General features: G+C 40.2%; 1 protein-coding gene across 1 annotated transcript; it reads left to right on the top strand.

Annotated features, from left to right (window-relative positions):
* The first annotated feature begins 3042 nt into the window (after positions 1 to 3042).
* Positions 3043 to 3597, top strand: LOC103797348 (interferon kappa-like). The gene has a single exon (XM_009069558.1). It carries the CDS (start codon positions 3043 to 3045, stop codon positions 3595 to 3597), a length of 555 nt encoding a protein of 184 aa, XP_009067806.1.
* The last annotated feature ends 10325 nt before the right edge of the window (positions 3598 to 13922 follow it).

Raw genomic sequence — 13922 nt, 5'->3', positions numbered from 1 at the left:
CAGCATATACAGAGGCTGAACTTAGCCTTTCCATTTGCTTTGGTGTCTGAGATAAAAGAAGACACTGATAGCCAATATCATTTAATTTCTCCATTGCATTATAAAATATGATAAAAAAGCTCTGCTAAAGAAGTAATTTATAGCATTTTAAAAGTGCTAGAAAGACATAAAATTGTGTATTTATTTAGCTTTACTTTTCCTGTAATGAATATATATAAGCTAGATTAAGAGGAGATCTTTTTTTTTTTTTGCATGGGATCAAAGATCTGATAACCTTTCTGGAATAATAATCTGCTAGGTCTACTTGGAAGTACAGCTATTCTCTGTCAACTTCTTTCTCATTTCATTCTAGGTTAGAGTGGTTGGTCTGTGCTTCACCCACAGGCAGAGAAATAAACAGCAGTCTGTGTGGCAGCTTCATATCACTCAGTTACTTCTTCCAGTCATTACTTTTAATGAACAGTTTGTTTCTGAATTCAGCAATAAAGGCAGATGATTAAGGCAGACTATGTCCTGAATCATGCAATGTCACTACTATGCTTTGCCTAGGGCAATAATCAAGAAACTGTCTGTCAGGGCTGAAAAAAAAGAATTTTTTAAAAAAAAACCCAAACAAACAAAACCTCAAAAAACAAACCCTAGTCGACTAAGTCAAGCATCACTGTTCTGTGAGGAAGAGTGAACAACTGATCTGTTAACACAGACAAGAGAATAAAACACCTGGACCTACTCTATGTCTGTAAGAAATCTGGAAGATACTATCTTCTATTTTTCCTTCTGTAATTTTTGTGATACCCAGAATGGCATCTCCAGCTCTTCACTGAGAGGGAAACATGGACAAAACCATTTTTCAAGAGGAAAGAAAGAAATTGTGTGTCCAGGAGAGACAATGAATATGAAGAGGTTAACCTGTTTAAATCAGTAGAAGGATTAAACTCATATAATTATTACAGTTTTGAAAAAATACTTGTGTATAATTTATGGAAATAGCTGAATCATTATGTAATAATTTCCTAGAAGTGCGTACTTCTTTATTGATTTCATTATAACTTTAATATGTTATGTGTTTGCCTTTGGTATTTTTATCGAAGTGATACATCTCCATGGCCATTTTGCATCTAATACAATAACACACTTCAGGCCAGTACTCCAAAGTAATAAACATCCCCATTAAGTGAAAAGATTTGATCCCATGTTACACATTTTGTAATCCAATCTGATTGTTGTTACTCTTTTTATCTATTACTGTTGTAGGTGATAGGGGCATATTTTTTTCTCACACTGGTTGTACATACAGACTAAAGTTGGTTAAGCAACATCAGCACATCCAAGTAGTTTGCTCATGAAAATAACTGTCCTCAGCTTAATTTGTGACTTTTTAAAGCCTCTCAAATACCTATGTGCTGAACATAAAGGAAGTCTTAAAACAGGATAATCAGTCTGCTCAGAGTGACTACCAGCCTGGGAATGAAGCCAAACATTTATCAATGGGTGCAACAACAGAACAAAAATACTGCAGGGATGAGGTTACAGCCATGAGATATGCCATGAGATACGTGGTGAAGGGATTGCTGTGGAGATGATGGACTGCTGATGGGGTGACAGGTTATCATTCTAGCTCATTCTACCTCACCCTTATCACTGCAGTTGGTCAGGTGGAAGAGGGACTGATACTTAAGGTGTAACTATTGTGTTGTCTTCCACCCTTGGGCAAGACACACAGCCTTTGTAATGTCTCTGTATTTCATTTACATATAAAGTGGCATCCCCTCACACCCTCACCCACCTTTTATGATGACAGTAACAGAGCATTTGACTGCAGTCTCACCTTCACTTCTCCCAAATGTATAAATTGGCATTTGAAAATTCTTCATGGCAGAGGATGAGCAAGAGAGTTTATTTTCTGCCAAATTTCTGTACTCTTAATGCAACAAATACAGAGCCATGTCTCAGGCTGAAAAAACCAGTTTGTCTGGCCCCTTCATCCAGACACTATCACCAACAGAACATTGCCTTTCAATTATATATTCAGAGGAGGCAGGGGAGACAGCAAAATGGCAGTTTAACACTAGCTTTCATCAAAATACAATCGAAAACAGGAGACAGATTTCACAAGTTACTGTGGTAGTCCTAACCTCCTCTATTATTTGGCTAGAGAAATCAAATGGCTGAATTTTAGAGTAGATTTTGTCTTCTCTATTAATTCTCTTGCTATTCAATGTCAGAATTCTGAAGAGTACTCAACTGGCATTGATATTAATTATTGCACTGTTACTCATATGGGGGAAAAAAATAGTGTTTCATCTAACTTGTTCCCTTTGAGTATTTGTATTTGCGTGGCACTTACAGCCTCTAAGTGAGATCAAAGTCTCATTCAATTAGCAGTGTGTGCGCATTAAAAGACACATGGTTATATTAATGCATACACACACACAGACACACGCACATTTTACTGATATGACATCTTTCCTTTGAGTCTAAATGGTCAAGAGACATAAAGGTGAGGAGAATGAATATATTTTCCCTGAAAGAAAAATGGTAAAGAAAGCTTAACTGAATCTTGGAAGTATAAAACATGCTAAAGAGACAGGATGGCAGTAGTATTCAGCAGGTCCCTGACCCGTCATTGAGAGCATTTCTTTATTTCAACATGTTCTTCCACTGTTTGAATATTAAGAAAATAAATATTTCTGTAACTGTTTTAAAATCTCATTATACTTCCTACAGAATTTCTGAGGGAGAGGGAATACATAATCTAACATATATATATAGCATTCTAATATCCAGCTGAAATAAAAGGAAAGTGGCAAACCCAAAACAAAACTATGAAGTCATAAAGCAGAAATTGAAAGTGTCGTCAAAAGCATTCACAAGGGGGAAAACCTTAAAAACCAAAAAATGATGAAAGAAAACTTCTCCCACAGAATAATTAAATTTCAAGATTTTGAAGAAACAGGAGCCAATGAATGACTTCAAAGCATCCCAACCTGTTTCTCAGAATTTATATGCAGGAAAGGAGGAACATCAGAGCTTGTCTTTACCATGAATGCTTATTGCTTGACACCAGTCATCCTCATACTGTTTTGCACCACTGTCATCTCCAGTTTTCAGTGCAACCACCTTCCTTTACAGCAAAGAAAAGTGATTGAGAACAGCCTGCGACTTTTGGACAAAATGGGCAAAAAGTTTCCTCAACAGTGTCTAAGGGAGAAAACGTCCTTTGGATTTCCTAAGCAGGTTCTACAGCCCAGACAGAAAGATGCTGTCAAAGCTGCCATTGAAGAGGTCTTCCAACACATCTTCTACATCTTTAGCAAAAACCTGACTCTAGCTGCTTGGGATGGGACAGCTTTGGATCAGTTCCAAAACGGACTTTATCAGCAAATCGAGCAATTGGAGGGATGTGTTATGAAAAAGCACAACCACTACTGTCGGACTAAGGAAATCAGCAGGCTGAAACTGAAAAAGTACTTCCAAAAAATAGACTATTTTCTTAAAGACAAACAGCACAACCGGTGCTCCTGGGAGATCAGCCGTGCAGAAATGAGGAGATGTCTTCAGCTGATTGATAAAGTCACAAGAAAGCTTAACAACTAAGGTACAAAAATTTTAACCTCACATAACTTGCAATGTTCTACGTTCTATCTTGTGTCAGTGCTTCTAGTCAATTTTGACTGTACTTAAATAATTATGCTCCTGAAATTTATTTTTGCAAATGTAATGAATTAGTCAATGTAAGTAAATTTTTTTCCTTGGTAAGCAAGGTATCTAGCTAGAAACTAATCTATATTAATTTTTTCAGTCAGGGTTACTCCATCTGAAGGGACTGTAACCTTATGACAGATAGTGACGTCCTGCAGTGTTTTCTGCTGATATGTGCTGCTACTTTCCCTCTCTATTTCACCTACACATAGAGAATCATAGATTTTTGCATGGATTACACATTCCCCACCTCACAGTAATTGTTAGGTTTGTAATGAGTGGGACTGTGCCGAAAATAAAGTAGTACATTGCTTATTTAAGTGGTCTGACTTAGGTTAAGAACATGCATTTTTCTTTCAGGGTTTGTATCCTCTTTTCCAAGAATGTATTTTTTTTTACAGCTGAGTAATATTCACTTTGTTCAAAGATGTAAAGTAATTATAGAAGGATTTGTCTACATAGGATATAGTTTGCAGTAGTTATGGCTTCTATAGTATCTTCTCAGTTGGACAGTGTTACATTTAATTGAAATATATTTGAGTCCTCTATCTTGGGACAAGGCTTTTATTCCTTCCTGCAGTGATTCCAATTCACTTAAATGTCTTTCACAGGATTATTTTAGATAACTTTTCTATATAAAAGTACCTGGGGTATATAAGTGCCTGTGGCACATCCTACTTGCTTACAGGCATACTCATCCTGTCTACTGCAACCTCAAACATCACCATCCAGTGCTGTGTTTTGTTGCTGCATGAGATCTGTGTCTTTGCTCACAAACTGAACCACAGTAAGGTATAGCCCTTGGTATTCCAGTTAATTTCCCCTCCAAACCACAGAGCCTTCAGTAATAATTACAATATAATCAAATTCTTTAGAATAGCTTGCAATAAACTGGGCCTGGATTTTACCCTTGGGAAAGTGTCCCTGGGTAACTCCATTTCAGACAGGGTGTTTTCCCTAGTCACTTGCTGTATGTTAATACTGCAGGAACTGAGTTATATCCAGGCTCTGTTCACAATTAATATTGTAAAAAAATTGGCAAAAATCCCAACAACTTAAAAAAAAAGCAAAAAGCTATTGCCTATGGCTACCACAACATGCATTTGGCACAGGCTTCTGGGTCTGGCATAAAGAAGCAGAGGAGAGAGCATGTCTGTGGCTCCCAAGAGAGGGTGGTGTTAGTCCTGGAGGGCTGAAATTGCTACAGGTTGGTTTAGGCATCAGGTAAGGAACCACTTCAAAGCTTTTCCTGATCTCCAGCCATTCAGAGAAGTGTCATTCAGAGGAGCGATGACAAAAAGGTACATCTAAACAAAAGCTGGACCAGTGTAAACAGTAGCAATGACACAGGTCTCAGGTACTGTATCCATGACACAGATCTCTTTTGCAGGGTGTACATCCTCTCCTCTACCACTGCTGAATGCAAGCTAAAGAAGTGATGGGACACCTGGGTATCAAGTATGAAGCTGAAATACCAGAAGTCAAACCAACTTCACCATGATCTAGAACAACTGAAAAGACCAAAGAAACAGACTAAATTACCAGAGTCAATTTTCTGCCTGGTGACATTCTGACACAAATGTTACAGCAAAGTGTGTATTTCTTGGGCTTTGGAACTAACAGTACTTGAAATGGCTCCACCCTGGCACTGTTTCAAATCTTATTTCTGTTGCTTGTTTGATTTTTGTGCTTCTTCAAACCTGTACAATAAAAGGTCATTCAGCCTACTTACCCTTCGGATTCTGATACCCTGGGTGGTTTCTGCAATGTAGTAAACTGTTACTGAAATGCCCTCATTTTTACTGAAACTTGGAATTAGCCAGAAATATTTTTCAGCTGCTGTCTCAGGAAGGATCCCAGTTGGATTGTTAATTCTTATCTCACTAATTGTCCAGAAACTCTCATACCATTAAACTTCCATTTTAGTTCATAACTGTCCTTAGAAATCTCATCACCAAATTAAAGTATGTTTTGACATATTTCCTTCAACCCAGTACTTTGCAGTGCAGGAAAAACACAGAATGGGCACTAGAGGGCAAAGTGAAATTACAGACCAATGTAAGAACTGTAGTTGAATATACGTGTATTTGGCAAGACAGTTTCAGCTCCTCATGAGCATGCTGCTTAAATAAAGCACTATATTTGCTTATATATGCTATATAAAGTACGTGGTAGTATACTAGCATGCTCAATAAAGTACTATTGGGTTTATAGAGGAGAACTGAAACAAAAATGAACTCTTTTTGAAAGACACTAATATCTCATAGATTGTGGACAGGAGCTGCTAAAACAGCATTTGATTTCAATTACCTTTTGGCCAGCTGTGAGGTAACAGAAATTATTTGTACTGAGACAATGTCTAGAAGACACATTTCAAGATGGGCACCTTGGAACTGGCATAGTTATGCAAAAATAAAAAGAAAAATTCATAGAATCATAGAATTTAGGGGTTGGAATGGACCTTACAGATCATCTAGTCCCAACCCCCTGCCCTAGACAGAGACACCTCCTCACTAGATCAGGTTGCTGAAGAACTCATCCAACCTGGCCTTGAACACTGCCAGGGTTGGGGCAGCAACAGTCTCCCTGGGCAACCTGTGCCAGGGTCTCACCACCCTCACAGCAAAAAACTTTTTTCTAGTATCTAACCTAAACTTCCCTTCCTTCAATTTCAACTCATTACCCCTTGTCCAATCATTGCACTTCCTAACAAAGAATCCCTCTCAGACTCCCTTGTAGGCCCTTCAGATATTGAAAAGATATTGAAAAAGAGAATAGCAAGCCAATATGTATTTGTTTTATCCTTGTTTTTAAAGGAAAGGTAAGGATTCTTAGAGGTAAAGGAAGAAAACTGAAGAGGCAGAGGATGCTCTCTCTTCAGCCTTGCCATCATAACATTTTTGAGCAATTAGTTTTCTGGAGTGGATTTATGGGACTGAGGTCAAAATCCCTGTCTTACGCATGAAAATTCAGAACAGCTACAGCAGAACTGAAGAATGCTTATTTGAGACTTTATTTAGAAAAAAAATTCACAAGACACAATCAACTGCAGCTGTTCAAAGTATATCTTCCATGGGTTTGACTTGTTCTATCAGCTCTGGCTTTGCTTCGTTTTTAAACTGGGGAAAAAGAAAAGCCGAAAAAAAAAAAAGATGTCAAAGCCAAACCAGAGGAAAAATCCCAAAGCAAAACATGACCAAAGCCTGTGGAAATAACTCTCCAAATAATCACCCAGGATTAGCCCTTGTTGCTAGGAGGGACAGCTGTGAACTCCAGAGCCGCATGGGGAATTTGCAGCAGTGGCTGTGGTGGAGCAGGCTGGGTGGCACCAGGGCTGGGAGGGGTGGGCAGGACAGGGGATCAGGAACAGCTCACGGGAAGACAACGCTCATGGACTGCTGCGTCCTGCCAGTCCTCACCCCTTCCAATCCAGTCTGCCCCTTGGCAGGGGTAGTCCTGTTTCCCCCTCTCAGCTGTGGAGGAACACTGAGTCCTTCCAGGGAGAGATCAAAGGGAATACTAGGAAATGAGGGTGTCTAAGATACAGAGTAAATCCTAGAAGAAGGTGTCCGTCCTCAGTGTTGACAGGCAGAAATTTATTTCAAAGCAGATGAAAAAAAAAAAAAGAGGTGAACAAAGCAAGTAAGATTGCAATTGGTACTTTTCAATAAGGTGACTGTGCTTTTTAATACCCAAAAATCTTCCTACTAATCCTCATATAGGCAGGGATGCGTCATTTGTATCAGCATTTCCCACACTTCTATTAACATCACGAAATACTGGGAAAGGTGCAAGGTTTTTTTTAAGTGCTGAGAGTTCCCAGGGGAGCAAAGTTTGACATGGAATGCAAGGACAATCTTTCTTCCCAACAGTTCAGGCATGCCAGTGCCATGACCCAGCTGGCAAACTGGAGCTGTTGGGGAGCTGTCTTACTGCAGCCAGGCACTGCAAACCCCACCTTGCTTCCAAACACCATTTGAGCTCTTCATTGGTTGTCTTCTTTACTCTCTGTGAAACTTTCAAATTGAAATCCCCAGCTCACATGAACTGGCAACCCACTGGTTTAATTTCAGGGGGCCTGGGGAAGAAGCAATGGTAAGTGATGAGCACATCAGCACAAGGAAATTCATGTTCTGCCCCAGTACGCAAGAGGCTGCAAGGTTGGTTCATTTTCTAAGACCAACCTTGTTGAGTCCAAGTGCTTGCAATTACGACCCTAAAACCATGTTACCTTCAGCAACAAGGAGTTCAGTGTTGTAAGCAAATAATATAATCTGCTTTTAAAAGTGTAAAAGTAAACACAGTTAACACTCCCCTCTAAAAAAATAACTGTTAGAGCATGATGAGGCATTTGCAGAGTCAAAATCCACATTAAGGAGATTAACTACTGAGATTTCAAATAGTGTGTCTGCTCCTGCACACCAGTTACCATCACATCTACTCATTGTAACTCTTACTGTGGACTGAATGCTTCAAGTTTCTTATCTTGGTGGGCCAGAGCCTACACAGCTTCCTCTGGACTGAGCTGGAGTACTGTGTGTTACAGTTCATTTTCCCAGAAAGGAAATATCTTGACAGACATATTTATATAAAACAGAAAGCTTTTCTTCTACGAAAAATAAAGTTTATTTTACTGTAACTATTTTTCAAAACATTGCTCTCTCTTTAAGCAATTAATATACTTTCTTTTCAAGTCTCTTTGGATTTGAGATGTACTCAGTTCTGGTCTCCACTTTTTGGGAAAAAATCACATTGGTCATAACAGATTTTTGCTTATAATTTTGTAATGATTAAAAGTAAGTTCCTGCTGCATGCAGTAGAACTCATGTTGTTGCACTTGGGACGAGAGTTAAATCCTGTCAGAGCTACTCACTTGTATTTAAAAAGGATTTATGCTGAATGTGATTACTGGTCATTAGAAGTATTTCAAATATTAAATCCTTCCTTTTTCTCTTTCTTTCAAGAAAAATAGGGCACATCTGCCTCTCCTTCACAGCTTCCCACAGCTCACTATTTGTGCAAACCATTAAATTCCTAGAAAATGTCAGGAGCTCTTATCGCAGTTTCCGTTATGAGTGACTGGGTAAGGACTAACACTTTAAAAAGGGGAAATCTCCTGGCCCATCAAGGAGTAATTCCTCCCTTTTATTGCAGTAACGTATTTGTTGGTTTCGTGGCTCTCATCCAGCAATGAAACTGAGAGCCATGAATTGAGAGGCAGAGAAACTGTAGAAGCATGACTCATTTCAGAACTGGGTATGTCTTTGATATTTAGTTAATCTTTTCACTGCCTCCCTTGCAAAACCAGTGAACTTCCCTACTCTGCTGAAAAGAGGCTGATTGGGAATGAGAAGGAAGGATAGGATAAAGGAGAAAGGCTATTTCTTTAAAAAATGGAAAATGAATGATTCTATTTACATTACTCTCTGATAGAAAATTAAATTGTAAAAAAATGTTGCCCTAAAAATAGATTATATTGTCTCTGAATATGTAGATTCAGATTCTTTAAGAACAGTAAAACCAGGTTATATTAATCAGCCTAAAAAGTCATCCTTTGCACCACAAAAATGTTGCTTCCATGTAGAAATATTTTTATGAAAAACAGGATTAAGTTGTATTACAGAAACGCAGTGGTTTGCATTTTTATCCTGTGTGGAGCTCACAGTAGGTAGTTTTGTACTGTTTACCTCGGCCTGGGGATCAGGGCAATTGCCTGTAGCCTCAATGTTTGATAGTAATGAATCCCCAAAATCAACCTTTTCATAGAGAGTTACTATAACTATAGCTGGTTGCAAGTACTCAGGTCAGTCTAGAAGCCACATGAGCTCCTGCAAAGACTCCTCGGAATTGACAAGTAAGGAGGGTAAGGCTGTCACATCTTCTCCAAGTGGCATTTTGGGAGGTCTGGACAGGAACTGCCTGGAGGATCTTGTCTAGCTTCTCTCATCACATCCTTCTTCTTGTTCTGCTTCAGCTTCAGGACAGTGGCAAGAGATGCCACCATCTGCTTTTCCTGAAATACTCCTGCTTTCATTGTAGCTGGACTGTCCCAAAAGGTGAAAATGCAAAAGGATTGCCAAAGTTGAACAGACTGGCTGGGATTCTCTTTTTTCGCCACAAGCTTTTCCAAACTTCATTTTTCACCTGATGAAATTGCAAAGCTATCCCCACTGCCAGCTGTGCATCCAGGTTTGGTGGACCCCTGTGGCATGATGCTTACTGCCTCAGTACACCTCTCTGCATCCTAATGCAGCCAGGAACTTTGGTCTGACTTAACTCTGTTAGATGATGCTAGTGAGTCAGCTCTGGTGAGGCAGGACCTGTTTGCAAGCTTGAGCCTCTGATGCATTCACTAAATCTCCAGGGTGTGTGAGAGGTGTGAAGCTGGCATGGCTGCTGCTTCCTTTTTTGCCAGGTTTGAGAGTACAGACAAAAATACTGACACTTCTCCTCATTACTTGCTTGCAGTACGGAGATGATTTTGTTTTCCCTGCTGCCTCTGCACAGCTTTGCTTTTTTCACTGTAGTCTTGGTCACAAAACATAAACTCCATCCAGCACTGTGCAAATACTCTGCCTGCTAGCAAGAAACAAGAGTGGCCAGTACAGCACCACATAGGTCCCGTGGCCCCCAGACAGACCAGGATGTACTCTTTTACTTCAACTGAAGGCAATAGCACTGGAGCATGTGCTTCCAGGTAACAGCATGTTTCAGAACTGTGATTTACCAGTGCTAGTTTAAACAAGCATAATCCGCTGGCCAACACAGTCTTGAATTTGCATAGCCAAAAAAACCAATGATGGAGGAAAGAGACATAAAGTTAACAGTTAAGGAACCTTGAAAATTAATTTTAAGACACATGGTTTATTTTCTTACAAACACAACTGTATACTGCTTTTACAGCAAGGATTTGGAAACAAAAGCCATGCATAAAAGGAGCAGATGTTTTATCCTGGTGGTGTTTCCTGGTTGAAGAGAATGAGATTCTTTCCATACCACATGAAACATTTCAGGGTTGCCGTTAGCCTTCCACACAAAGCATCCCCTTGAAATGGTTCCTGACACAAGCACCATGCCCAGGCAGAACATGTTTTCCTCACATCATGATGCAGGGAAACCAAGTGCAGTTAAAATCTGCTTGGATTTGAGAAATCCAGGAGATTGAGGGATGACATGGGCTGAACAGTCATGAGGCTTGTTTTAAGAGATGCCAGCAGTTATATACAAGCAATTTTTTGATGCCAATTAAGTAGTTTCTAGACGGAAGTTTGTTTGCAAGAAAAGTAGCTGCAGTGGAGAAGAAAGTTTATATTCCAGAAATAAAAAGGTAGATTTTTTTTCAGCACTTACTCTATTGTTCCCACATCCAGCTAACAAGTGTTTCAAGAGTGTCATTTAAAATTTGCTTTCATCTGAATGTCTTTGCAGTTTGCAAAATTGTTAAATGTTTTAAGCTTAAAAGCATTTCTCCAAACCCTGTGTGCCTGGAAGTGTTCCCACCTCTATCTAGTCTAAAAAAAAGCTGCTACCTGTTATTACCAATTTTCCTTTCTCAAACACATCATACTACGAAAACACAAATAGCATGACTAAAGAGACTTTATATGTGTTTTCAACTGTAAGTTGCACACAGAAAAGCTCTTGTATTTCAGAGAATGATTTTTCTTGTCCTAAGGACTAGGATCAAGTGTGATTGGCCAGACTGACTACAAGCCATTGGCTGAATTGTATTTTACATCTCCCAAAGGAGAACTAGAAGATCTATGTGATTGTGGATTTATGACCTAGATGATCTGTAAGGTCCATTCCAACTCCTTAATTCTATGATTCTATGGTTTATATTATCATTAGAATTAGGTCAGAAATACACGTTTGAAGTGAATTTTCTACTCATTGCCCCTTGATATGCCTCACTCCTCACCACAGGGCAGGCTTGGAGCGCACCAATATAATTCCATTTGGAGGACATCACTCCTTTCACATGCCATCAGCCCAGGAGGTGGTTTTTTTCCAGCAGGCAATGGGCATCCACTCCATAGGGCCAAGCTGCTGTCAAAGAAAGAAAGAAGAAAAGCCTTCCAAATGCTTCAATGGTGGACAGCACCTCCACAGTGCTAGTCAGGTACACACACCAAGTCTGCCCCAGCTGCCCATGCCCCTTGCCAGGCTGTGCCATCCAGTGGCCACCACTCAGACAGGAATTGGCATCCAGCTCACAAGTCCTTGCAGGTGCCCCTATCATCTGGGGGAGCTTTAGCTAGGCAGCTGCACACAAGAGGGGTTTTGCACATCACAAAGTTAGGTGAGCTTTTGCTGCTTTTAGGTATTTGCCTGCTGTTTAAAAAGAGCTGTTCTTTTAGCTCCTGTGTTTTGTTACAGTGGTGACCTCCACTCCTGGAAGTATTAGTCACTCCAGTTATCCTCCTAGGGGCAGCCAGTGTGAGGGCTGTTTTGCAGGAGCTCAGCTGGGCTGTTCAGTAGTTGTTTGTTTAATTGCATAACCTTTTATTTAACACTGATTTATTATTTCCTCCTGAGAAAGAAATATTTATTTAGGCTAGAAAAAGATGGCTCTTGAGCAGTAAATGTAAGCTGCCACACAGGCAGGAAATTCAGATGTAACTTCATGACTCTTGTGCTAAGGTCCCAGGTGGGAGACAATCATCCACTTGCCAGGGAGGCATTTCTCACCTCTCCAGGACAACACAGTGAGTGGAGATGGACCTTCCAGGACAGTAAGGATGAGACCTGGTAAAGCACATTTTATCCTCCGGACATTTTGCACCTATTCATAACATCCTATGCTCATTATGTCCTTGGTGACTTCTTCAGATGTAGCACTAAATTTCAAATCTCACTGAAGGGTGGGATGTGATTTCAACATGAATGCCAGTGGGGAAACTAATTTATTGGCAGAAAGAAGTTTATGAACATGTTAGGGCATTCTTCATATGATTTATGCTGAGATAACCCAGACACTGAAGGGCAGAAGTAAACTAGGATGGACACATATTTTTCCTCTGCCAGTAGTGCCCATATTTCACAGGGGCATGAAAAACCAGACATTTCTAGATAAAAAGTGGAAAATTCTTTCCTCTGAAGTAATTTAAAGCTCACCTTTTATGCTGGGCTCCCAGCCTTCCTTATTAATTGGTAGTGTTGTTGACACGGTTGTAGTGCTGATGATTTAAACATTAAAAAAATAATTATAATTTTGCATTTCTTCTCTCCAGTAATTCTTCAAAATTTTACTCTGGGTTAAAAGACAAAGTTAGTGAGATATACAGGCTAGCTTACTGTTACAACAGCAAGAAATCAGTTTAGGTTAGGTTCGGTTTGGTTAGGTTTTGATTTAGGTTAGGTTAGGTTAGGTTAGGTTAGTCTAGGTTAGGATAGGATAGGTTTTGTTTTGGGTTAGGTTAGGTTAAGTTAGCTTAGGTTAGGTTTTGTTTCAGGTTAGGCTAGGTTAGGTTAGGTTAGGCTGGGCTGGGCTGGGCTGGGCTAGGCTGGGCAAGGAGCAGAACTAATGGAGTGGAGACATTCGGGGTTAGAAAGTCCTTTCTCGGCAAGTGCAGTGTTGTTCCTGCTTAGTGCTACATATGGTGACGTCGTGGAGTAGGGGAAGAGGAAGGAGGAGGGGTGATCTCCTAACAAACAGCTGTTGCAGCTGCGGAGAAGAAAAAGGAGAAAGCTCAAGAGCAGCAGCAGCAATCTGACCCGTGAAACAGGTAATATCTCTTGAGTGCAGGTGACTGCTCGAATTCAAAAAGGAAGGGGAAATAAAACGGTGGGTGGAATGTGCCTGTGGGAGAAAAGTACATCAGCTGTACTGGTTCTCAACAGCTCTCTTCTTCCTGAGTTACAGCGCTTGCAGCTTGTCACAGGGGTGGGTGGGGGAAGGAAGAGAAGTTCAGACCAACGTGACTTAAAAGGAAACTGTGTCAGCGGAGGGGCTTTTCTAGCAAGCTTTCCTGCTGGGGAAAAACGGTGGGTGGAATGTGCCTGTGGGAGAAAAGTACATCAGCTGTACTGGTTCTCAACAGCTCTCTTCTTCCTGAGTTACAGCGCTTGCAGCTTGTCACAGGGGTGGGTGGGGGAAGGAAGAGAAGTTCAGACCAACGTGACTTAAAAGGAAACTGTGTCAGCGGAGGGGCTTTTCTAGCAAGCTTTCCTGCTGGGGAAAAAGGAAGAAAAAAAAAAAAGAAAGAAATATAAAGAAG

The sequence above is a fragment of the Acanthisitta chloris genome, unplaced genomic scaffold, assembly GCF_000695815.1.
Source record: "Acanthisitta chloris isolate BGI_N310 unplaced genomic scaffold, ASM69581v1 scaffold8782, whole genome shotgun sequence".
Classification (NCBI taxonomy): domain Eukaryota; kingdom Metazoa; phylum Chordata; class Aves; order Passeriformes; family Acanthisittidae; genus Acanthisitta; species Acanthisitta chloris.
This window is presented reverse-complemented; position numbering and strand designations above follow the sequence as displayed.

Bases quoted from the DNA above. Each gene is read 5' to 3' on its own strand.
- LOC103797348 (XM_009069558.1), top strand. From the start codon at position 3,043: ATGAATGCTTATTGCTTGACACCAGTCATCCTCATACTGTTTTGCACC.